Consider the following 27,439-nt stretch of genomic DNA (forward strand, 5'->3'; position numbering starts at 1 on the left):
CCCTCTATCACTACCTCAACCAGTCTCAGAGACTCCTCCCTCTATCACTACCTCTAACCAGTCTCAGAGACTCCTCCCTCTATCACTACCTCTAACCAGTCTCAGAGACTCCTCCCTCTATCACTACCTCAACCAGTCTCACATACTCCTCCCTCTATCACTACCTCAACCAGTCTCAGAGACTCCTCCCTCTATCACTACCTCAACCAGTCTCAGAGACTCCTCCCTCTATCACTACCTCAACCAGTCTCAGAGACTCCTCCCTCTATCACTACTCCAACCAGTCTCAGAGACTCCTCCCTCTATCACTACTCCAACCAGTCTCAGAGACTCCTCCCTCTATCACTACTCCAACCAGTCTCAGAGACTCCTCCCTCTATCACTACTCCAACCAGTCTCAGAGACTCCACCCACTATCACTACTCCAACCAGTCTCAGAGACTCCACCCACTATCACTACTCCAACCAGTCTCAGAGACTCCACCCACTATCACTACTCCAACCAGTCTCAGAGACTCCACCCACTATCACTACCTCCAACCAGTCTCAGAGACTCCACCCACTATCACTACTCCAACCAGTCTCAGAGACTCCACCCACTATCACTACTCCAACCAGTCTCACAGACTCCACCCACTAGCACTACTCCAACCAGTCTCAGAGACTCTACCCGCTATCACTACCTCCAACCAGTCTCACAGACTCCACCCACTATCACTACCTCCAAACAGTCTCAGAGACTCCACCCACTAGCACTATTTCCAACCGTCTCAGAGACTCCACCCACTAGCACTACCTCCAACCAGTCTCAGAGACTCCACCCACTAGCACTATTTCCAACCAGTCTCAGAGACTCCACCCACTATCACTATTTCCAACCAGTCTCAGAGACTCCACCCACTATCACTATTTCCAACCAGTCTCAGAGACTCCACCCACTATTACTACCTCCAACCAGTCTCAGAGACTCCACCCGCTATCACTACCTCCAACCAGTCTCAGAGACTCCACCCACTAGCACTACTCCAACCAGTCTCAGAGACTCCACCCACTATCACTACCTCCAACCAGTCTCAGAGACTCCACCCACTATCACTACTCCAACCAGTCTCAGAGACTCCACCCACTAGCACTACTCCAACCAGTCTCAGAGACTCCACCCACTATCACTACCTCCAACCAGTCTCAGAGACTCCACCCGCTATCACTACCTCCAACCAGTCTCAGAGGGATGCAATTACTCAAATAATACTGCAGGTGGCAACAACAACTATACGTACATAGACATAACCTGGCTGCTTAATTATGACAAAACACCCGTTGAATATGACCGATGCCAGTAAATGTCGGCAAAAAAATGCGTAATTAAATTGTTGCCAGCAGCACATGTAACAGGGTTGAAATAGACATCCTTAGTTGTGTGAGTTTTGTCATAAATAAGCAGCCAGGTTATGTGTATGTATGTGTGTTTAGTTGTGAAGCCACCTGCTGTATTATTTGAGTAACTGCATCCCCGTGTATATATATATATATATATATATATCTATATATGTGCGCATGATCACACAGCATCCATCCAAAGAGTTGTAAACTTTGATGGAGGTATGTATTGTGATCCATGCACCCAGTGTTTTCAAAATGATATCTAATGCATGTTAGGCTGGAAAAGCATATTGTTTTATAATCATTATCGATGTTGACATGTTATGTGATAGTGTTACAGAGTTGCGTCATGTATTTATAATTTTATGGACATTTACAAAATGTGCACGTTGCGTTATGCTAAAGGCTAGCTAACGTTCGCCTTGCACTTTCTTTGCTAATGAGGCTAGTCACCTCGTGAAGTGTAAATGCCTTTTTTGTTTTATGTTATTTATGTATTTGCAAGTACGTGCTCCCAAGTATATGTTTTGCTGTACCCGTGTAGCCTGTGTGCTGTGGTGATGTGTTATGGCCGTCAGACGGAGTCATTATGAGTTGGTCGCTCCTCTGTAGCCATGTTGTTATAAATGTAATGTGGTAGTAAATATTAAAATGTTATAGCTTGGTCTGACTAAAATCTTGTGCATGACCCATTTTAATGTTAGGAGCTTGTTTTCAATCAATGCTGTTCCTATGCAAGAACAATGGACAGAGCCAATATCTTCTCAAGGACAACTCCCACGCCACAGGCCACAATCTGGTTGCTCCCCACGAGACTTTCCTTTGAGAACATACACACATTCACACACACATCTCCATGCATACGCACACTCATCCTCATGCCTCACGAGTTACGCGCACACACACACTGCACTTCCTTCTACTGGTCAGAATGGGGCTTCTACTCTGGACAGAGCAGACCCGCCTCCTACGCCTCGGGAACCAATCAAGGGACTAGAAGAAGGACCCCTTCCTTTGTGTTGCATTGTATAAAGTAATGCTGAAAACTCTGTTTTTGATCCCTTTCAACTGTCTCGATAAGAGGCAACTGAATGGGTCCATGCATGTAGCTTGAGCAGTACCAGCTATCTCTGTTGTTTAATAAACTGCCTTTTGCTTAAACATATTCCTCTCCGTCTAGCGTCGTTGGTTCTGTACTTCCTCTCCTGTATGGTTTCACCAACAGTAATAATGTATCAAATGTTAAATGTATATTATAAATATGTGTGGTCCTCTGTGGCGCAGCTGGTAGAGCACGGCGCTTGTAACGCCGAGGTAGTGGGTTCGATCCCCGGGGACCAGGGGAAGCTTCTCAAATGAGAAATGGACAACTGATAGCAAAATGGAGGATTTTACTTGGGGCTAATGCTATATAAACAGACATCTGGTGCTCAATCCTTGTGAGGTTGAATTATTTTCACACCTTTATTTATTCTTGCAATATCTATGTTGGGTTTATTTTCTTTGTTTAGAGGAATATAAATTTTAAAAAAAGTTTCTTGTCATGATTTTCAGATTTTATATTAGGGACAGATCGAAATTTACTGGGGGGTTGGGGGGTTGATCCAACTCAAGGTGTCATAAAAAATAAATGCATCCCCCTCCCCAAAGTAAAACACATTTTCACATGACCCTCCCCTTGTACTGTAAAATAAATTGAACACCTTCACCCCTCATAGAATTAATTCAAAATAATGTTTACGACCACAAATAAAAATAACTGTAATGACCCTGTTTATAAATGTGAGTACCGACTTTGTCACTTAAGCATGCTATTGTGGTACAGTCAATGCCACGCATGGCTACGGGCCAGAAGGTTGAGGGTTCGCTGACCACCACAGACGAGCTCACTCTCCCTGGCTGTTTCATTACACTGCAATCAGAGATGGCTGCAGACAATGATCAGGTAGGGGGAAATTGATGCCATATAAAATATATGCATCAAATTTTAAACCAACAGGTTTCTGTGCCAATGCACAACACAACCAATGAACAAAGCATACCGACTTCGGGCACTTCAATATCACGGTTTGCGTTTTCAACACCACAATAAATAGACTATGTTAATCTGGACAAACAGAAAATACATCCCTCCCTACCATGTAGTCTTACCCAGTATCGAAGGCTTGGCTTGACCATCTCCAAATGTCAATCAACGTTTTGGTGTTTTGTAACAGATGTCTCTTTCCATTCATGAATTGGCCACCGCACAGTTTGGATTGACTGACTGATATTATTTGTCAGTAAAAAAGAAATACATATATACACAAAGCTTTTTAAAGTGACCGGGATTGCACAATAAAGTCGGGAACTTATTTCCATTGGTCTGTAATAAATACATATACCAATTACATAGATACAGACACATTACAGAGATAGAGATTAAAAAATGCTCAACCTCCAGATGAGTATGAGGGGGGAGTTTCTTCCAAGCTTGTTTGACTGGTAGCTGATTGTAGATGTTTGGGGCTGCTGGTGAACGCATGATGTGCAGCTAAATCAAAATGACACTGGACTAGAGCACTTGCCAGAGTCTTCAGGGTGTCTATGGCCAGGTTTCCATCCAATTGCCGACAGATTTTCATGTGAATATTTTAAAAATCTTCATAAAAAATAATATGCCATTTCAGAGTTTCCTTTAGGAAAATTTGGCGCCGGACAGTGAAGAGTTTAATTTACTAAACATTTAAGAAATGTTATAGACATCCATATGCATTCAGATCCAACCTGGCACAGCCCAGCACCATCCAAATGAGCCACATTTACGTATCCTTAAAAACAGCCTTTGACAAATTACAAAAACACTATTCCTTGTGTCTCGATGTGTAGTATATGCAGAACGTTATAGCCTATTTTTTGCGGGGTTCTTTTAGGCTACTTTCCTAAAACAATAATTGTCCACCTCATGGTTCAGCTGTCAGAGATTTGAGCACTAAATGTATAATAATAAATAATAATATAATATGCCATTTAGCAGACGCTTTTATCCAAAGCGACTTACAGTCGTGCGTGCATACATTTTTGTGTATGGGTGGTCCCGGGGATCGAACCCACTACCTTGGCGTTACAAGCGCCATGCTCTACCAGCTGAGCTACAGAGGACCACGTATCAGGGCATTGCATGCAAAGGCTTAGGTGTCCACTGTTTAATGTTAATATTATAATAAATATACAGTACCAGTCAAAAGTTTGGCCACACCTACTCATTCAAGGGTTTTTATTTTTTTTAAACTATTTTCTACATTGTGGAATAATAGTGAAGACATCAAAGCTATGAAATAACACATATGGAATCATGTAGTAACAAAAAAACAAAACATATATGTTTTATTTGAGAATCTTCAAATAGCCACCCTTTGCTTTGATGACAGCTTTGCACACTCTTGGCATTCTCTCAACCAGCTTCATGAGGTAGTCACCTGGAATGCATTTCAATTAACAGGTGTGCCTTCTTAAAAGTGAATTTGTGGAATTTCCTTCTTAATGCATTTGAGCCAATCAGTTGTGCTGTGACAAGGTAGGGGGGGTATACAGAAGATAGCCCTATTTGGTAGAAGACCAAGTCCATATTATGGCAGGAACAGTTCAAATAACTTCCATGAAGATAAATTGTTTGAAAAACTATTTGTATCATTATTTTTGTTGCAATGTTTTCATAAACCATGTCCAATATTTGATTGGCAGAAAAAAAAAATAATAGCCTCATGTTGATGATGGTCATATTACTGCTAACTAATGTGAGCTGGTCACTCTGATGTTCCAGAACAATCCAAAATGGTGGCAGCCTAAACCACTAATTAATGTTTTGCATGAAATAATGTTCTAGTTACCTGAAATACAGAAGGATTGGGATTTTAGGCTGCCATTTTTTGGATTATGTTGGAACTGTGTAAACTCACTTTAGCAGTAGACTTGTATTATAATATAATGTATTGTATTATAGCAGTAGACTTTTATTATAATATTATAATATAATGTATTCTATTATAACTGTACATAAAGCAAACAATCCTTTCTCCAACTAAATATTAACAATGTTTGTGAGTTTTATTATTACACAGTACTAGGATGTTAGTCCATCCATAAAGATTAGAAATGAAATGAAACTAAATGAAACTTTCAGTGAAAACCTGTCTATGACTTCACTCTTTCCCAAGCGTGTTAGTATGTACCACTATATCTTAGTATGTACCACTATATCTTAGTATGTACCAGTATATCTTAGTATGTATATCATGATGAATTCTATCTTGGGTCATTGGGCTCCTAAGCCAGGTATGTAGACTTCTTAATGCACTGAAAGATCTCTCAGAGCTGCTGACTGGGATGGTCAGCGCGGCCTGTGTGATTGCCTTCAGTGATGGGAACATATCAGGGTCTAACAGTTTAGACAAACAGGACATGTCAGAAGTGGCATCTTTTTTTGTTTTTTTCAGAGGTAATGTTTAGCAACAACTACTTCCTCTGTCTGGAGAGGAATATGCCATATTTGTCTTGTCTTGTCATTTGTCCAACTTATCACCTCTACAATGTAAATAAAACACTATAAAGAGTTTATATAATGTCTCATACCTATTTGAAGGATTGTGTCGAATTTGAATAGGGTTTTAGGGCGGCGCTTAATCTTCACAATTAAACTGTGGCTGTCGCGGTTTTTGAGAGTCATGATGGCTTGCAGTGATTACACGGAAAATATGTACAATTGATTGAATTAACTATTGACGAACTCACGAGTAATTAACTTTACACTGACCATTGCACTCATCATTGATCATTTGTTGTTTTTAATCTGCGAGAGAAGCGCTACACCTGGTGGAAAGAGGCTGTACGGCACAGAATGAGTTGAATAACGCGTGCCATACGTTTGTTACGCGTGCCGTACGTTACGTACGTTATCCGGGAGAGAAGGTGTGTTCACTACTACAGGATCTGGGGAGACAGTGGATGATGGGGAAGCTAGCCAATGTCCTCCCAACAAACACGTGCACAGACGATAGGCTCTACATCAAATCAAATTGGCCACATGCGTCGAATACAACAGGTGTAGACATTACAGTGAAATGCTGACTTACAGCCCTTAACCAACAATGTAGTTAAAAATATTTTTAAAATACAAATAAAAGTGTTAAGTAAAAAGTAGATAAGTAAAAAATAAAAATAAAAAGCAAATAATTAAAGAGCAGCAGTAAAATAAAATAACAGTAGGGAGGCTACAGTGGGGTAAAAAGTATTTAGTCAGCCACCAATTGTGCAAGTTCTCCCACTTAAAAAGATGAGAGAGGCCTGTAATTTTTCATCATAGGTACACATCAACTATGACAGACAAATTGAGGAAAAAAAATCCAGAAAATCACATTGTAGGATTTTTAATGAATATATTTGCAAATTATGGTGGAAAATAAGTATTTGGTCAATAACAAAAGTTTCTCAATACTTTGTTATATACCCTTTGTTGGCAATGACACAGGTCAAACGTTTTCTGTAAGTCTTCACAAGGTTTTCACACACTGTTGCTGGTATTTTGGCCCATTCCTCCATGCAGATCTCCTCTAGAGCAGTGATGTTTTGGGGCTGTCGCTGGGCAACACAGACTTTCAACTCCCTCCAAAGATTTTCTATGGGGTTGAGATCTGGAGACTGGCTAGGCCACTCCAGGACCTTGAAATGCTTCTTACGAAGCCACTCCTTCGTTGCCCTGGCGGTGTGTTTGGGATCATTGTCATGCTGAAAGACCCAGCCACGTTTCATCTTCAATGCCCTTGCTGATGGAAGGAGGTTTTCACTCAAAATCTCACGATACATGGCCCCATTCAATCTTTCCTTTACACAGATCAGTCGTCCTGGTCCCTTTGCAGAAAAACAGCCCCAAAGCATGATGTTTCCACCCCCATGCTTCACAGTAGGTATGGTGTTCTTTGGATGCAACTCAGCATTCTTTGTCCTACAAACACGACGAGTTGAGTTTTTACCAAAAAGTTATATTTTGGTTTCATCTGACCATATGACATTCTCCCAATCCTCTTCTGGATCATCCAAATGCACTCTAGCAAACTTCAGACGGGCCTGGACATGTACTGGCTTAAGCAGGGGGACACGTCTGGCACTGCAGGATTTGAGTCCCTGGCGGCGTAGTGTGTTACTGATGGTAGGCTTTGTTACTTTGGTCCCAGCTCTCTGCAGGTCATTCACTAGGTCCCCCCGTGTGGTTCTGGGATTTTTGCTCACCGTTCTTGTGATCATTTTGACCCCACGGGGTGAGATCTTGCGGGAGCCCCAGATCGAGGGAGATTATCAGTGGTCTTGTATGTCTTCCATTTCCTAATAATTGCTCCCACAGTTGATTTCTTCAAACCAAGCTGCTTACCTATTGCAGATTCAGTCTTCCCAGCCTGGTGCAGGTCTACAATTTTGTTTCTGGTGTCCTTTGACAGCTCTTTGGTCTTGGCCATAGTGGAGTTTGGAGTGTGACTGTTTGAGGTTGTGGACAGGTGTCTTTTATACTGATAACAAGTTCAAACAGGTGCCATTAATACAGGTAACGAGTGGAGGACAGAGGAGCCTCTTAAAGAAGAAGTTACAGGTCTGTGAGAGCCAGAAATCTTGCTTGTTTGTAGGTGACCAAATACTTATTTTCCACCATAATTTGCAAATAAATTCATAAAAAATCCTACAATGTGATTTTCTGGATTTTTTTTCCTCAATTTGTCTGTCATGGTTGACGTGTACCTATGATGAAAATTACAGGCCTCTCTCATCTTTTTAAGTGGGAGAACTTGCACAATTGGTGGCTGACTAAATACTTTTTTCCCCCACTGTATATGGGGGGGAAAAAAGTGGGTTTAAAAATGAAGCTTAGTAAGTTATTTAACATCTGAAACATTTTTTATACAGGACAAATCTAAGGGGCACGTGCCCTTGTTCCCACTGCGGGTATGATGCCTCAGGCCACTTTCATTGTGTGGTCGATTAGTAGAGCATGGCGCTTGTAACGCCAGGGTAGTGGGTTCGATCCCCGGGACCACCCATACGTAAAAATGTATGCGCACATGACTGTAAGTCGCTTTGGATAAAAGCGTCTGCTAAATGGCATATTATTATTATTATGAGACAGGACAGGTTTAACGGTGAAGGAAAATCCAGACCGTTTTTTAAGTAAAACTTTATTGCAATGTGCATTGTCACATTCAAGTCACATTCATCTTTTCACAACAGAATGGAGGCACCCAAACCCATTTGAGAAAAATCTAATAAAACATTTCATCAAATCATGACAAAAAAATACAATTAAAAATAATCTCATTTTAAGGGCCCCTGTACCTCAAAATGATATGAATACTGGCCCTTTCTTCCCATACCCAGAATGAGGGGGGCTTTAGATTTCATATTAGATTTACATACTGTACATTAGTTCAAGAAAATGTATATGATCATTATACATACCAAGGTCCATACCATGGTTCTCTGTATCAATGTCAAAAGCAGCCATTTGGGATATGAAGCACAACCGGGACCACCCATACACAAAAATGTATGCACGCATGACTGTAAGTCGCTTTGGATAAAAGCGTCTGCTAAATGGCATATTATTATTATTATTATTATTATTGGACAGATTCATTTCTTCTTACAACAGTCTGACCTGAAACCATTTTGCAGGTTGACATTTCTCAGTAATTAATAACCAACTGACCTTCTTGTACAGTTAGCATTTAGATTCCTCTTTCACCGAGTTATTTCTTGCCTTTACATCCCCATTCATTACCAATTGATAAATCCCTTGCAAAAAGCATTACTGTTAATTGATTTAAAAAAACACATTTACCATTTAAAAACAGTTGAGCACGATACCCATTTCATGTACTCCGAGACGCAAATCGTAAATTATAAAGTGCTATAAGGACCTGCGACGCTTTTCCTACAGAGGTTCCTTCTAGTGGACCCATATATAAGCTAGGTAGATCTAGGATCATCAGAGTAGCAACCATTTCTCAACATGCCTTCCATTCCACATTATAGATATGTAGCCTGTTCAACGATAGAGCTACTCCTAACCAGTGTAATTTTAATTAGTATTTTTAAAAATGTACAGTAAATCACCATTTGTTAAAATGACCAAACATATGAGACAAACAAAAAATTAAAACATTAAGATATCAGCTGCTTAATAAATTCATAGTAAAAAAAACAAACAGACATGATAGGGACGGTCTTTTTCCTTCCACAGGATAATTAGTCTTTATCACAGTCTAGTTCCATCAATTGATTCCATCTTTTGATATGTGGGCCTTTCTTCCCAGATGAAGTTCACAGGCAGGGTCCTTCTCCATGGGACTAAGAGGAGGTAACAGACTGTGGACTAGGGATGCTCTCAGGAAGAAGGCAGCATGCCCAAAAACCAATCAGATTTAGGTGGACCTATGGAGGGGGTGGGTGTTCATTCTGTATGTTTCCCCTTCTTCAACTCCACATGTATCCCCCAATGGTTCCTAGTGAAATGTGTTGGCTCAGATCCTACTAGTGCTGTCCTGTGTGATGAGAGAGAGACAGAAGAAGGTGACAGGTTTAGATGAGCTCAAAAGGAGTCTGTCGTTTTATTTTAATGAAAATCCCAATCTTAAACTCATGGAATGTATCACCACAGGCAGTTAATAGTGGCTGAGGTATATATGCATTGCAATGGCATTAGTGGCACTCACATTTCAGTTAGGTAGCATGCCCCATTTTGTGCAGGTTACAGTTGTTGCATCTCATGTAAAATTGACTTTCTACTTAAATTCAGGGTTTCAGTTAACAAATATATTTTGGCTATGGTAGTCTTAGAATGGAGAAGCATCTCACTCAAGACACACAAACATAAACTAACATGTCCCAGACCTAGAGGTCAGTTGAGAGGGGGAGAGGGGTGAGACTTGTCCCAGACCCTAGAGGTCAGTTGAGAGGGGGAGAGGGGTGAGACTTGTCCCAGACCCTAGAGGTCAGTTGAGAGGGGGAGAGGGGTGAGACATGGTCAAGACCTAGAGGTCAGTTGAGAGGGGTGAGACATGGTCAAGACCTAGAGGTCAGTTGAGAGGGGGAGAGGGGTGAGACATGTCCCAGACCTAGAGGTCAGTTGAGAGGGGTGAGACATGGTCAAGACCTAGAGGTCAGTTGAGAGGGGGAGAGGGGTGAGACATGGTCAAGACCTAGAGGTCAGTTGAGAGGGGGAGAGGGGTGAGACATGTCCCAGACCTAGAGGTCAGTTGAGATGGGGAGAGGGGTGAGACATGTCCCAGACCTAGAGGTCAGTTGAGATGGGGAGAGGGGTGAGACATGGTCAAGACCTAGAGGTCAGTTGAGATGGGGAGAGGGGTGAGACATGTCCCAGACCTAGAGGTCAGTTGAGATGGGGAGAGGGGTGAGACATGGTCAAGACCTAGAGGTCAGTTGAGAGGGGGAGAGGGGTGAGACATGTCCCAGACCTAGAGGTCAGTTGAGATGGGGAGAGGGGTGAGACATGTCCCAGACCCTAGAGGTCAGTTGAGATGGGGAGAGGGACACCCCAGGGAACACTGTTTACCTTCTGTCCCAACACTGCAGTTATACAGGACCCAGGGTATCACGGTCATCCACTATAGAGAGACCCAGGGTATCACAGTCATCCTCTATAGAGAGACCCAGGGTATCACAGTCATCCTCTATAGAGAGAGACCCAGGGTATCACGGTCATCCTCTATAGAGAGACCCAGGGTATCACGGTCATCCTCTATAGAGAGACCCAGGGTATAACGGTCATCCTCTATAGAGAGAGACCCAGGGTATAACGGTCATCCTCTATAGAGAGAGACCCAGGGTATCACGGTCATCCTCTAGAGAGAGACCCAGGGTATCACGGTCATCCTCTATAGAGAGAGACCCAGGGTATCACGGTCATTCTCTATAGAGAGACCCAGGATATCATGGTCATCCTCTATAGAGAGACTCAGGGTATCATGGTCATCCTCTATAGAGAGACTCAGGGTATCACGGTCATCCTCTATAGAGAGACCCAGGGTATCACGGTCATCCTCTATAGAGAGAGACCCAGGGTATCACGGTCATCCTCTATAGAGAGAGACCCAGGGTATCACGGTCATCCTCTATAGAGAGACCCAGGGTATCACGGTCATCCTCTATAGAGAGACCCAGGGTATCACGGTCATCCTCTATAGAGAGACCCAGGGTATCACGGTCATCCTCTATAGAGAGACCCAGGGTATCACGGTCATCCTCTATAGAGAGACCCAGGGTATCACGGTCATCCTCTATAGAGAGACCCAGGGTATCACGGTCATCCTCTATAGAGAGACCCAGGGTATCACGGTCATCCTCTATAGAGAGACCCAGGGTATCACAGTCATCCTCTATAGAGAGACCCAGGGTATCATGGTCATCCTCTATAGAGAGACCCAGGGTATCACGGTCATCCTCTATAGAGAGACCCAGGGTATCACGGTCATCCTCTATAGAGAGACCCAGGGTATCACGGTCATCCTCTATAGAGAGAGACCCAGGGTATCACAGTCATCCTCTATAGAGAGACCCAGGGTATCACAGTCATCCTCTATAGAGAGACCCAGGGTATCACAGTCATCCTCTATAGAGAGACCCAGGGTATCAGGGTCATCCTCTATAGAGAGACCCAGGGTATCACGGTCATCCTCTATAGAGAGACCCAGGGTATCACGGTCATCCTCTATAGAGAGACCCAGGGTATCACAGTCATCCTCTATAGAGAGACCCAGGGTATCACGGCCATCCTCTATAGAGAGACCCAGTGTTACGAACCCCGTGGCTCTAAACGTCTAGGGTGGATGGACATGAGACCCGTAACATAAATCATGCAAATTATAAGTGTGGCATGGAACAGTGAGAACAAATATGACACAACAACCATGAACTACCGTCAAACACAAATGGTTTATTTCTGAACACACGGTAAAGGTTTGGGAAAAAGGGCTGAGCAGGACCCAAGAAATGAAACAATAGTGTAAAACACCCCTAAACTGATCTTGCCTGCCTCAAGAACCGCTAGGCTACTGCTACCATACAAAAATACAGTGGGTGGTCCGCTCAGGTCTAACTAGTGTTTAGACAGTTCTTTCTACGGGAAATGTATGCCCAAGGGCAGCTAGCTCAAACTCCCCTTTTCCCAGAAACACACAATAGTTACCAAACAGAGTAACCAACAAATTAATGAGTACTCTATACACAGGACATCACAGTATCCATTACTCACATACAAAACAGTGGTCTAACAAAAGTACCAACCAGAGTAACCAGTAACTTAGTGAGTAACCAAAAACAGGACACCACCGTGTCCATACTCACATACGGAAATATTCTCTCTCTCTCTCAACAAACACAAGACTGGTTTTTATACAATGGGATGTGTGATTGAACAAACGAGTAACAGGTGGTGCAATGCACAGGAATGTTCACTGATTGGTCCAATCAGCAGACACCTCAACGACCACCAATCAGGAACATACAGGACACCTGTGATTAGGGCAGAAGGAGAGAAAAACACAGGACACAGGCTACCTGTATCCGTAACACTCCCACCCTTAAAAGAGCAAACCACAATGGTTTGCGACACACGTACTATCACAACACCCAAATTCACAAATCATCCTGCCGGGATAACAAAAAAAAACCTAGATTATTACACACGAGACAAAGCATCTGCCAACACATTATCCAACCCCTTTTTGTGGCGGATCTCCAAATTATAATTTTGCACGACAAGTGCCCAACGCATAAGGCGTTGGTTCTGGTTGTACATCCGGTGGAGAAAAACTAAGGGGTTATGGTCAGTATAAACTATCACTGGTAATGCACTGGAACCAACATAAACTTCAAAGTACTGCAGAGCTAACAACAAAGCTAGAGCTTCTTGTTCAATGGTGGAATAGTTTGTCTGACATTTGTTAAATTTCCGTGAAAAATAACAGACAGGATGGTCCACTCCACTCTGGTCTTCCTGCAGTAGAACAGCCCCAGCACCTCTGGCACTTGCATCTACCTCCAGTTTAAACGGTCGTTCAAAATCTGGCGCAGCAAGAACAGGAGTACTACATAAGAGTGCTTTAGCAGTGTTGAAAGCAGTACAACAATCTTCAGACCATACAAATTTTCTTGCCGGACTGAGCAAATCCGTTAATGGAGCAACTACCGCAGATACATTTTTACAGAAACTACGGTAGTAGCCAACCATCCCTAAAAAACGGCGTAGCTCTCTTCTGGTGGTAGGTGCGGGAAATGCGTTTATAGCTGAGACCTTGGCATCTACAGGGCGCACCTGACCATGGCCGACCTGTTTACCAAGATAAGTAACAGTGGCCTTCCCAAACTCGCACTTTGCTAAGTTCAGGGTTAGAGAAGCGGTTGCTAGACGTTCACACACTACCCTTAGAGTGTTAACATGATCAGACCACTCAGTTGAATAAATTACCAGATCATCAAGGTAAGCACTACAATTAGGAACTCCAGCCAATACTGTGTTAACCAGGCGTTGGAAAGTGGCTGGTGCGTTCCGCATCCCAAATGCCATGACAGCATATTGTAGGAAGTGATCTGGGGTCACAAAGGCAGAGATGTCGGAGGCACGTGGGGTTAATGGCACCTGCCAGTAACCTTTTAGAAGATCTAGTTTGGTTACATAAGTAGCAGCACCAACAGTATCAATACAGTCATCCAGTCTGGGTAACGGGAACGAGTCGGGCACTGTGACAGCATTGACTTTCCGATAGTCCGTACATAATCTGGATGTCCCATCAGGTTTAGGAACCAGAATGCACGGAGAACTCCAAGGACTTGAACTTGGCATAGCCAGGTTATTCTCCAGCAAATAACCGACCTCACCCCTCATTATCTTTCTCTTAGCGACGTTGACACGATAAGCATGTTGCTTGATAGGTGCAGCGTTTCCAACATTAATGTCATGTTCTAACACATTTGTACATGTAGGAACATCATTAAAAAGACATGGAAAGCTGTGTAATAGTCTCACAATATCATCTGACTGTCTGTCCGTTAAATGAATCAGGCTTGACGGGAGAGACAGCAGCATCTCTGAATTGGGCAATCTAGCACACTGCTTCTGAGTATTGCGCAACTCCAAACCATCTCCGTCCACATCATTAACATGACCTCCCACTACAGCCGTAGCAGCAATAGAGACAGCCGACTCGGCCAGTTTCTCTGGACTGTCTACCTGAGTGACGGGTCTGGTGTGGTATGTCTTCAACATGTTAACGTGGCACACACGAGATTGGCGTTTTCTATCAGGAGTCTGTATCACGTAGTCAGTTTCACTTAGTTTCTTTTCAATGACATAAGGACCAGAGAAACGTGCTGACAATGACGCTCCTGGCACAGGCAACAATACAAGAACTCGGTCACCTGGCTGCAGTGAACGAGAAACAGCCTGTGTGTCATAGTGTCGTTTCATCCGTTTCTGTGAGGAAGACAGCGCTTCCTTTGCTAGAGCACAGGCAGCATGTAGGCGCTCACGAAAGCGACTAACGTAGTCCAACACATTTTCTTTCACACACAATTCTTGTGACAAAAACTGATCCTTAAGGACTTTCATAGGTCCTCTCATGGTGTGTCCAAACACCAGTTCAGCTGGGCTGAACCCTAGGGATTCCTGTACTGTCTCACGGACAGCAAACAACACTAGAGGAACTCCCTCATCCCAATCTTTCTCAGATTCCATGCAATATTTACGGAGCATAGACTTCAGGGTCTGATGCCAACGTTCAAGCGCACCCTGAGACTCTGGGTGATATGCGCTTGACACACGGTGTGTGACTGACAAGGATTTTAACACTTGTTTGAAAAGTGTAGAAAGGAAATTCGTACCCTGATCAGTTTGTATCACCTTAGGTAACCCAAAAGTTGAGAAGAATTTGATCAAGGCTTTACTCACCACTGGAGCAGTAATCCTTCGCAGAGGAATGGCCTCTGGGTACCTGGTGGCCACACACATAATTGTCAACATAAACTGCTTACCAGATTTTGTTTTTGGTAATGGTCCAACACAATCAACCATCACATGTTCGAAGGGTTCACCTATGGCCGGTATGGGACAAAGAGGCGCGGGGAAATAACCTGGTTCGGTTTCCCAGTTACTTGACAGATGTGGCAAGTCCGACAGAACTGAGCCACATCTTGTTTTAAACCCGGCCAAAAGAAATGTCGCAAAACTCGATCATAAGTCTTGGTGACTCCCAGATGTCCGGACCACTGGTGATCATGAGCGAGGGATAAAACATTTTGTCGAAAGGCTGTAGGAATCACTATTTGGTAAACAGCATTCCAATCTCCGCCAGCGTCAACATGGGATGTCCATTTACGCATGAGGAGATTACCATCAATGAAGTATGCCATGTTTTTCTTCTTTAGCTCCTCCTCTGAGACAACACTAGAAAAACATTTAGCCAGGCTAATGTCAACCTGTTGGTTAGCGATCAGCTGCTCACGAGTAACTGGTAACTGTATTGCCTCAGCAACAAGTTCCACATCCTTCTTCCTTTCTCTGGACTGTTGGTCAGACTGCACCAGTTTACCAGAGGTAGCACCCGAACTATCCTCTGGGTCACACTCTCTGAATAGAATCGTGTTCGACAAATCTATCACTTCACCCACTTGTCGTGCTTGAGCACGTGTGACAGCACAAGCGGGGAACACATCTGGATAACCCTGTGCCAGCTCCTCAGAGAGAGACTGGTCACTTTTATCCAATACCTCCAATACGGGTATCACCTTTCCTCCGGCAATATCGTTGCCCATTATAAATGTCACACCTTTTACTGGCAACATAGGACGTACGCCAACTCTGAACAATCCACTGACTAACTCAGAGTGTACGTTCACAAAGTGCAATGGCACTGGAACAAATCCCATTTCAATTCCTTGTACTAACACACTGGAACCACAATATGTATTATTAGACAAGGGCAACACATCAGCTAGTATGAACGACTGCGCCGCACCAGTATCTCTGAGGATTCTAACTGGACGCTGAGACGCCCGTCATCTGATATAGAAACAAACCCCTCAAAAATGAACGGTTCATAACTGTGATCTGGGACAGGGACTTTCAAACCACATTCACTATGAGGCCTCTGTCTTGATTCCGGCCTTACAACCGTACGAATCAGCCCAACACCCGTTGGCGGCCTGGCGTGCGGAGGCATCCCCGGTTTGCGTTTTAGCAGAAAGCAATCATTAACCATATGTCCCACCTTATGACAATAGAAACAGTGACGCACATCTTTTGGGCGTGCTGGATGTACTGCTGGTCGACTAGGACTAAAAGTTAGCAATTCCGCAGCCCTGCTCTCCGTACGAGCCGAAAACACGCTCTTATGCGTCAACACAAACTCGTCTGCCAATACAGACGCTTCCGACAGTGAGGATACTTTCTGTTCGTTCAGATAAACTACAATGCGTTCCGGTAAGCAATTTTTAAACTCTTCTAACAAGATTAACTCTCGTAGAGAGTTAAAATCAGTTACCTTACTAGCACTGTGCCATTTGTCAAACAGATTTCCTTTGTCTCTAGCAAACTCCACATAAGTCTGAGTAGGAGACTTTTTATGAGACCTAAATCTCTGTCGATATGCCTCAGGAACAAGCTCATAGGCACGAAGAACAGTAGCTTTGACCACTTCATAATTCAAACTGTCTTCAAGAGGTAGCGCTGCCAGAACCTCTTGGGCTTTACCTGTTAGTTTACACTGAAGTAATAGGCACCATACCTCTTCGGGCCATTTCAATGCTACCGCTATCCGTTCAAAAACACTGAAATAGGAATCAACCTCTGACTCCCTGAACACAGGTACCAAGGTGATCTGCCTACTAATATCAAACGTAGCAGCCGACACAGCTGGTGAGGATGGCTCACTAGCAGGCATAGTATGAGCAGAGACTAACCTCGCTGTTTCTGCCTCCAGTTCCATTTTACGCACCTCCAGTTCCATCTTACGCGTCTCCAGTTCTTGATCAAGCCTACGCGTCTCCAGTTCTACCTCTAGCTTACGCATCTCCAGCTTGTCTTGCCTGATCTGTGCCCGCTCTTCCGCCTCCATTTGGAGCCGTGTCGAGCGGACATCGATCCTGGCATCACTGTCAGTCAGTGGGGAGAGTGGGTCATAACGGGGCAATGTGGCTGGAGCCTTAGCCTCGTCCTCAGACACTGATGGGCTTACAGGAGCAGCAACCACATCCCCTACAGGAGCAGCAGGGTCAGGCGGCGGTAATTCAAGCACTCGCTCGTTCAATAATATCGCTAACACTACTTCCCTAACTTCTGCTTTCACCAAACCCCTCGGTAGGGGTACAGAAAAGTGGTCAGCCAAAGCCTGTAGATCCACTCTACGACAATTCTCAAAAATCTCCCACGTAGGGTTTTCCAAAAATGCTTCCAAATCAAAAGTAGCCATCCTACTAGCAACACGAGCCGTCGACTACTGAACACACAAAAAAAACAGGTAGGACAGCTGCCAAGCTCAACACTGAACCAGACACTTACTAATTTGCATGAGTAGCATGGGATAAATCCCAGACGAGCCCCCACTTTATGTTACGAACCCCGTGGCTCTAAACGTCTAGGGTGGATGGACATGAGACCCGTAACATAAATCATGCAAATTATAAGTGTGGCATGGAACAGTGAGAACAAATATGACACAACAACCATGAACTACCGTCAAACACAAATGGTTTATTTCTGAACACACGGTAAAGGTTTGGGAAAAAGGGCTGAGCAGGACCCAAGAAATGAAACAATAGTGTAAAACACCCCTAAACTGATCTTGCCTGCCTCAAGAACCGCTAGGCTACTGCTACCATACAAAAATACAGTGGGTGGTCCGCTCAGGTCTAACTAGTGTTTATAGACAGTTCTTTCTACGGGAAATGTATGCCCAAGGGCAGCTAGCTCAAACTCCCCTTTTTCCCAGAAACACACAATAGTTACCAAACAGAGTAACCAACAAATTAATGAGTACTCTATACACAGGACATCACAGTATCCATTACTCACATACAAAACAGTGGTCTAACAAAAGTACCAACCAGAGTAACCAGTAACTTAGTGAGTAACCAAAAACAGGACACCACCGTGTCCATACTCACATACGGAAATATTCTCTCTCTCTCTCAACAAACACAAGACTGGTTTTTATACAATGGGATGTGTGATTGAACAAACGAGTAACAGGTGGTGCAATGCACAGGAATGTTCACTGATTGGTCCAATCAGCAGACACCTCAACGACCACCAATCAGGAACATACAGGACACCTGTGATTAGGGCAGAAGGAGAGAAAAACACAGGACACAGGCTACCTGTATCCGTAACACCCAGGGTATCAGGGTCATCCTCTATAGAGAGACCCAGGGTATCACGGTCATCCTCTATAGAGAGACCCAGGGTATCACGGTCATCCTCTAGAGAGAGAGACCCAGGGTATCAGGGTCATCCTCTATAGAGAGACCCAGGGTATCACGGTCATCCTCTATAGAGAGACCCAGGCTATCACAGTCATCCTCTATAGAGAGACCCAGGGTATCACAGTCATCCTCTATAGAGAGACCCAGGGTATCACGGTCATCCTCTATAGAGAGAGACCCAGGGTATCACAGTCATCCTCTATAGAGAGACCCAGGGTATCACGGTCATCCTCTATAGAGAGACCCAGGGTATCACGGCCATCCTCTATAGAGAGACCCAGGGTATCACAGTCATCCTCTATAGAGAGACCCAGGGTATCACGGTCATCCTCTATAGAGAGACCCAGGGTATCACGGTCATCCTCTATAGAGAGACCCAGGGTATCACGGTCATCCTCTATAGAGAGACCCAGGGTATCACGGTCATCCTCTATAGAGAGACCCAGGGTATCACGGTCATCCTCTATAGAGAGACCCAGGGTATCACGGTCATCCTCTATAGAGAGACCCAGGGTATCACGGTCATCCTCTATAGAGAGACCCAGGGTATCACGGTCATCCTCTATAGAGAGACCCAGGGTATCACGGTCATCCTCTATAGAGAGACCCAGGGTATCACGGTCATCCTCTAGAGAGAGAGACCCAGGGTATCACAGTCATCCTCTATAGAGAGACCCAGGGTATCACGGTCATCCTCTATAGAGAGACCCAGGGTATCACGGTCATCCTCTAGAGAGAGAGACCCAGGGTATCACAGTCATCCTCTATAGAGAGACCCAGGGTATCACAGTCATCCTCTATAGAGAGACCCAGGGTATCACGGTCATCCTCTAGAGAGAGACTCAGGGTATCACAGTCATCCTCTATAGAGAGACTCAGGGTATCACAGCCATCCTCTATAGAGAGACCCAGGGTATCACGGTCATCCTCTATAGAGAGACCCAGGGTATCACAGTCATCCTCTATAGAGAGACCCAGGGTATCACGGTCAGACTACCATGTATACATAGATGGTGCAGCATAGACCATGACAAATGAGATGGCCAATGCAGTTACAAACAGGGTGTTTGTATTGGTCAACGCTCACCATTCCCATTGCTGATTGCACCGTTCCCATTGCTGATTGCGCCGTTCCCATTGCTGATTGCACCGTTGCCATTGCTGATTGCACCGTTGCCATTGCTGATAGGCTCTGTGGTCTCCCAGTTCATGGCCCTCTGGACGGCCTTCTTCCAGCGTGTGTACCGGAACTCACTCTCTACAGGAGAAACAGAGGGACAGACCGTTACATTGGAGGTGCCTGTCCTCAAGGTAACTGCAGTACATACATATAACCACTAGATGTCAGTGTGTTAAACTCACTCTACGAGACAAAAATAGCGGAGAGCCTGTCATGTAAACCAAATAGTCTTGTAAACCCGACCTTAGACTAGGGTCTGGTTTCAATGACTCTTGGCATAGAGGAACTATGTCACTTCCTCTGTCGATAAGGGAGAAAACATTTTCCGGGGACTCTGCCAACAAATCACAAGGCAGACATGCCAGAACCTTGCGATTCAAAACTAAAGTTTGCAGTTAAAACCTTTGCAGTGGTTTTAGTTAAGGTAGTTGATGCAAAGTGGCCACTTCCGAAATGCACTCATTAAAAAATAACCTCCTTGATCTACATCTTGCTAGCTACTACACTGCTCAAAAAAATAAAGGGAACACTAAAATAACACATCCTAGATCTGAATGAATGAAATAATCTTATTAAATACTTTTTTCTTTACATAGTTGAATGTGCTGACAACAAAATCACACAAAAATTATCAATGGAAATCAAATGTATCAACCCATGGAGGTCTGGATTTGGAGTCACCCTCAAAATTAAAGTGGAAAACCACACTACAGGCTGATCCAACTTTGATGTAATGTCCTTAAAACAAGTCAAAATGAGGCTCAGTAGTGTGTGTGGCCTCCATGTGCCTGTATGACCTCCCTACAATGCCTGGGCATGCTCCTGATGAGGTGGCGGATGGTCTCCTGAGGGATCTCCTCCCAGACCTGGACTAAAGCATCCGCCAACTCCTGGACAGTCTGTGGTGCAACGTGGCGTTGGTGGATGGAGTGAGACATGATGTCCCAGATGTGCTCAATTGGATTCAGGTCTGGGGAACGGGCGGGCCAGTCCATAGCATCAATGCCTTCCTCTTGCAGGAACTGCTGACACACTCCATCCACATGAGGTCTAGCATTGTCTTGCATTAGGAGGAACCCAGGGCCAACCGCACCAGCATATGGTCTCACAAGGGGTCTGAGGATCTCATCTCGGTACCTAATGGCAGTCAGGATACCTCTGGCGAGCACATGGAGGGCTGTGCGGCCCCCCAAAGAAATGCCACCCCACACCATGACTGACCCACCGCCAAACCGGTCATGCTGGAGGATGTTGCAGGCAGCAGAACGTTCTCCACGGCATCTCCAGACTCTGTCACGTCTGTCACGTGCTCAGTGTGAACCTGCTTTCATCTGTGAAGAGCACAGGTCGCCAGTGGCGAATTTGCCAATCTTGGTGTTCTCTGGCAAATGCCAAACGTCCTGCACGGTGTTGGGCTGTAAGCACAACCCCCACCTGTGGACGTCGGGCCCTCATACCACCCTCATGGAGTCTGTTTCTGACCGTTTGAGCAGACACATGCACATTTGTGGCCTGCTGGAGGTCATCATTTTGCAGGGCTCTGGCAGTGTTCCTCCTGCTCCTCCTTGCACAAAAGGCGGAGGTAGCAGTCCTGCTGCTGGGTTGTTGCCCTCTTACGGCCTCCTCCACGTCTCCTGGTGTACTGGCCTGTCTCCTTGTAGCGCCTCCATGCTCTGGACACTACGCTGACAGACACAGCAAACCTTCTTGCCACAGCTCGCATTGATGTGCCATCCTGGATGAGCTGCACTACCTGAGCCACTTGTGTGGGTTGTAGACTCCGTCTCATGCTACCACTAGAGTGAAAGCACCGCCAGCATTCAAAAGTGACCAAAACATCAGCCAGGAAGCATAGGAACTGAGAAGTGGTCTGTGGTCACCACCTGCAAAACCAGTCCTTTATTGGGGGGTGTCTTGCTAATTGCCTATAATTTCCACCTGTTGTCTATTCCATTTGCACAACAGCATGTGAAATTTATTGTCAATCAGTGTTGCTTCCTAAGTGGACAGTTTGATTTCACAGAAGTGTGATTGACTTGGAGTTACATTGTGTTGTTTAAGTGTTCCCTTTATTTTTTTGAGCAATGTATTTAGCATTTTATTAAAGCAGATAAATTAGTGACGTAAGCAGTGGCATAAAGCATCTAAGCCAAAAGAGTCCATCATTGAAACCAGACCCTAGTCACTGTTGCCCAAGGTCGGGTTTGAGAATATAAACTGAATGGCCTTAATGTAATAGACATTTAACCACCAGATGGCAGTATGAGGCAAAAATTGATATGGTATCTCAAATCAAATGATGGTCATGCTTCATGGTCATACCTAACGATGACAGGGTTGGGGTCGATTCAGTTTTCCAAATAAGCCAATTGAAGAAGTGGATTTAAAATTTAATTAATTAATTGTTAAAATCCTCAAAAGAAAACACTGGCGTTTTCAATTCACTTTGACCCCAACCCCTGGCTACGGATCAAGGTCTGACGCTGCTCTCTCACCCTCAGGGTTGATCATGGGTTGGTATTTCTCAGTGGGGATGGCTGTGAGGTCACCAGGGGTCAGGCTCCAGACACCGACCCCCTCTGCTGCTCCCGCCGCCATGGCCGCACCCAGCGCCGTGGTCTCTGACATGGACGGCTTCACTGGGGGGGGAACGGACACACACACACACACAGAAATCCAATACTGCACGTCCTCGGGAGTATGTGTATTTGGGTAAAGGGTCATGTTAGAGTGTACTGTCGCAGCTGTGTCTCCCTGCGTAGTGTGTTTTGGGTTTTGACGGAGTGCATGTGCATGATGTCAATGTGCCTGGTACGTCCTTGGAAGTAGACACACAAATGTGTGTAGTTGAGTCAAAGTTCAAGTGAGAGATTACCGAGTGCATGTGCTTTACCTCAGTGCAGTGTGTGTGTGTGTGTGTGTGTGTGTTTTTGTGTGTGTGTGTGTGTGTGTGTGTGAGTACCTACCCACAGGGATGCAGAGTACATCAGCTTGCAGCTGCATCAGGAGTCTGTTGGAGGTCATACCACCGTCTACCTGGAGCTGGCTCAGAGCAACCCCATAGTCCTGGTTCATGGCCTCCAGGATCTGGACAATTATATATATCTGTTAGTTTAATATCAAAGTCTGATGCTTGACTTGTGCGATTGAGTCTGAATGGAACTCAGAGCCATACTTCTCTAGTCTGAAAACAGACAGCCTCCAGAGCAGCGAAGGCCAGGTGAGATTTGTTAGTGAACTGAGTCAGCCCACAGATGATACTGTTGAAACGAGAGAGAGAGAGAGAGAGAGAGAGAGAGATAAATAAACCGGCAGCTCTGTTGAAATGGAGGCCAGAATACACGCATGTTAACTTAAACACACACCTCAAATCTAGTGACATTTTGTCACATAAAACCAAGTGAAATGCATGACGTCTGAAGCGCAAAGGGTTGTTTCACAATTAGGTGCAACTGGCCTACCCTCGTATAGCCACTCACCCTCGTATAGCCACTCACCCTCGTATAGCCACTCACCCTCGTATAGCCACTCACCCTCGTATAGCCACTCACCCTCGTATAGCCACTCACCCTCGTATAGCCACTCACCCTCGTATAGCCACTCACCCTCGTGCACTGGGCTCCCAGTAGGGGGCGTACAGCCCAGAGAAGGCGGGAACAAAGTAACATCCATAGGATGAGCCCACTTCACCTGCCAGCTTCTCTGTGAGAGGAGGCGGGAGGGAGGAGGAATGAGAGGGGCAGTGTGAGGAGGGTCTTCAGTAAATATGAATCAACCTAAAAACGTCCAGCGTGTTGCAGAGCAGAGCTCACCTATCTCTGCGGAGGACTGGATGATTCCCAGGTTGTCTTTCAGCCAGCGCACCACCGCCCCAGCTATGGCCACCGACCCCTGGAATAGACCAATCACAGGTCAGCACCAGCATAGAGGAGCCAATCAAAACATGACACAAACATACTGCAGGGCTTCATTTCAGACAAGGCATAACAGGACTAGTATAACAGGACTAGTATAACAGGACTAGTATAATATGACCAGTATAACAGGACTAGTATAGCAGGACTAGTATAACAGGAATAGTATAACAGGACTAGTATAGCAGGACTAGTATAACAGGACTAGTATAGCAGTATAACAGGACTAGTATAGCAGGACTAGTATAACATGACTAGCATAGCAGTATAATAGGACTAGTATAACGGGACTAGTATAACAGGACTAGTATAACAGGACTAGTATAACAGGACTAGTATAACAGTACAACAGGACTAGTATAACAGGACTAGGATAGCAGTATAACAGGACTAGTATAACAGGACTAGTATAGCAGTACAACAGGACTAGTATAACAGTATAACAGGACTAGTATAACAGGACTAGTATAACAGGACTAGTATAACAGGACTAGTATAACAGTATAACAGGACTAGTATAACAGGACTAGTATAACAGACAGTAGATGTATACCTCGAGAGCGTAGCAGGCTGGTGAGTCCTTCCCCAGTTTGTAGGCCAGCGTGGTTAGGAGACCGTGATCTGACATCACAGGCTGAGACCAGACGAAAGAGACAGAGAGAGAGAGAGAGAGAGGGTACAGGGCGTGTCATTTTAGAGCAACAGACACCATTTTGTAAAAGAAAAATGACAATATGATTTATACTTGTAAAGCCATTTTACCGTGACCCCTGTGTTTCTCAGCAGGAAGCAACCAGTTCCATACCTTTAAATAGAAACGGGACCGGTTTCAAAAGGAGATGAGTCTGACCATAAAAAACACAATCCATCTCATCTAGATTCTATTTCTATCAACTGACCAGAGGGAGATCTGGGGACATCTCTGGTGATGTGTTTACCATGTTTATCTAAATCAAATCGAATTTCAAATGTATTTTTATAAATCCCTTTTTTATATCAGCAGTTGTCACAGAGTACTCACAGTGGGGAGAACAAGTATTTGATACACTGCCGATTTTGCAGGTTTTCCTACTTACAAAGCATGTAGAGGTCTGTAATTTTTATCATAGGTACACTTCAACTGTGAGAGACGGAATCTAAAACAAAAATCCTGAAAATCACATTGTATGATTTTTAAGTAATTAATTAGCATTTTATTGCATGACATAAGTATTTGATACATCAGAAAAGCAGGACTTAATATTTGGTACAGAAACCTTTGTTTGCAATTACAGAGATCATACGTTTCCTGTGGCTCTTGACCAGGTTTGCACACACTGCAGCAGGGATTTTGGCCCTCTCCTCCATACAGACCTTCTCCAGATCCTTCAGGTTTCGGGGCTGTCGCTGGGCAATACGGACTTTCAGCTCCCTCCAAAGATTTTCTATTGGGTTCAGGTCTGGAGACTGGCTAGGCCACTCCAGGACCTTGAGATGCTTCTTACGGAGCCACTCCTTAGTTGCCCTGGCTGTGTGTTTCGGGTCGTTGTCATGCTGGAAGACCCAGCCACGACCCATCTTCAATGCTCTTACTGAGGGAAGGAGGTTGTTGGCCAAGATCTCGCGATACATGGCCCCATCCATCCTCCCCTCAATACGGTGCAGTCGTCCTGTCCCCTTTGCAGAAAAGCATCCCCAAAGAATGATGTTTCCACCTCCATGCTTCACGGTTGGGATGGTGTTCTTGGGGTTCCTCCAAACACGGCGAGTGGAGTTTAGACCAAAAAGCTCTATTTTTGTCTCATCAGACCACATGACCTTCTCCCATTCCTCCTCTGGATCATCCAGATGGTCATTGGCAAACTTCAGACGGGCCTGGACATGCGCTGGCTTGAGCAGGGGGACCTTGCGTGCGCTGCAGGATTTTAATCCATGACGGCGTAATGTGTTACTAATTGTTTTCTTTGAGACTGTGGTCCCTGCTCTCTTCAGGTCATTGACCAGGTCCTGCCGTGTAGTTCTGGGCTGATCCCTCACCTTCCTCATGATCATTGATGCCCCACGAGGTGAGATCTTGCATGGAGCCTCAGCCCGAGGGTGATTAACCGTAATCTTGAACTTCTTCAATTTTCTAATAATTGCGCCAACAGTTGTTGCCTTCTCAAGCTGCTTGCCTATTGTCCTGTAGCCCATCCTAGCCTTGTGCAGGTCTACAATTTTATCCCTGATGTCCTTACACAGCTCTCTGGTCTTGGCCATTGTGGAGAGGTTGGAGTCTGTTTGATTGAGTGTGTGGACAGGTGTCTTTTATACAGGTAATGAGTTCAAACAGGTGCAGTTAATACAGGTAATGAGTGGAGAACAGGAGGGCTTCTTAAAGAAAAACTAACAGGTCTGTGAGAGCCGGAATTCTTACTGGTTGGTAGGTGATCAAATACTTATGTCATGCAATACAATGCAAATTAATTACTTAAAAATCATACAATGTGATTTTCTGGATTTTTGTTTTAGATTCCGTATCTCACAGTTGAAGTGTACCTATGATAAAAAATTACAGACCTCTACATGCTTTGTAAGTAGGAAAACCTGCAAAATTAGCAGTGTATCAAATACTTGTTCTCCCCACTGTATACCCAGCCTGAAACCCCAAAAGATCAAGCAATGCAGATATTGAAGCACAGTGGCTGAAACACTCTCTAGAAGGCAGGAATCTAGGAAGAAACCAGGCTAGAGAGGAGCCAGGCTAGAGAGGAACCAGGCTAGAGAGGAGCCAGGCTAGAGAGGAGCCAGGCTAGAGAGGAGCCAGGCTTATACAGAACATTCTACTGACTCAAATATTCTAACGGCTGTGTTTTCTGACGACCTAAACCAGCACGTCCAGTTCCAGAGAATGAATGTGTCTGCTAGGCCTAATCAACCACACCATAGCCACACCCATGCTGTGAACACAACGAGCTCTACCATGGTGACACCAGCAGGCCACACACAGAAAAGCAGAGATACAGAGGCACCGTGGTAGCCTCCCAAACAATGGCGGAGTCAAAGCCCCTCCTCTTTTGTTTATAACTGCCTCACGGATACATGGACAGTCTAAGGACGAATGTTTACACACACACCACCACCACCTTCAAGTGACATGGGTATGGACCTCAATAAAAATGCTATGGATATCACGGTCAGTCTTTCCGAGTAAGGAGAGAAGACCTGCCTTGAGGAGAAGGGAATGCTATGGATATCACGGTCAGTCTTTCCAAGTAAGGAGAGAAGACCTGCCTTGAGGAGAAGGGATTGAGTAGGTCTTACGTGTTTTTAGCCTGTCCGTCCTGAAAGCACATCTGACCAACCAGAGCAGCCGACTGGTCCCCGAGACACTGTGACATCACAAACAATAACAACAGAGTTTAGTCATCATCATCACACACTAACCGACCGACCGACCTCGGTCAGTCATTACTGTCAATGCTAG

The 27,439-nt window shown here is 44.7% G+C and overlaps 1 protein-coding gene across 1 annotated transcript in view; it reads right to left on the bottom strand.

The window, feature by feature from the left end:
• Positions 1–8,562: 8,562 nt before the first annotated feature.
• The window catches only part of LOC121536438 (glycerol kinase-like), a 40,871-nt gene continuing 21,994 nt past the window's right edge, over positions 8,563–27,439 (bottom strand). Inside the window, exons 10-19 of the mRNA XM_041843697.1 lie at positions 27,277–27,344; positions 24,757–24,799; positions 24,548–24,628; positions 23,893–23,971; positions 23,686–23,782; positions 23,256–23,340; positions 23,047–23,167; positions 22,576–22,719; positions 19,988–20,158; positions 8,563–9,947 (exon numbers count right to left, since the gene is read on the bottom strand). Coding sequence (XP_041699631.1) covers positions 9,937–9,947; positions 19,988–20,158; positions 22,576–22,719; positions 23,047–23,167; positions 23,256–23,340; positions 23,686–23,782; positions 23,893–23,971; positions 24,548–24,628; positions 24,757–24,799; positions 27,277–27,344 — 900 coding nt within the window. The 3' untranslated portion in view covers positions 8,563–9,936. The remainder of the gene's footprint in view (positions 9,948–19,987; positions 20,159–22,575; positions 22,720–23,046; positions 23,168–23,255; positions 23,341–23,685; positions 23,783–23,892; positions 23,972–24,547; positions 24,629–24,756; positions 24,800–27,276; positions 27,345–27,439) is intronic.

This window comes from Coregonus clupeaformis, chromosome 23 (genome assembly GCF_020615455.1).
Source record: "Coregonus clupeaformis isolate EN_2021a chromosome 23, ASM2061545v1, whole genome shotgun sequence".
Lineage (NCBI taxonomy): Eukaryota > Metazoa > Chordata > Actinopteri > Salmoniformes > Salmonidae > Coregonus > Coregonus clupeaformis.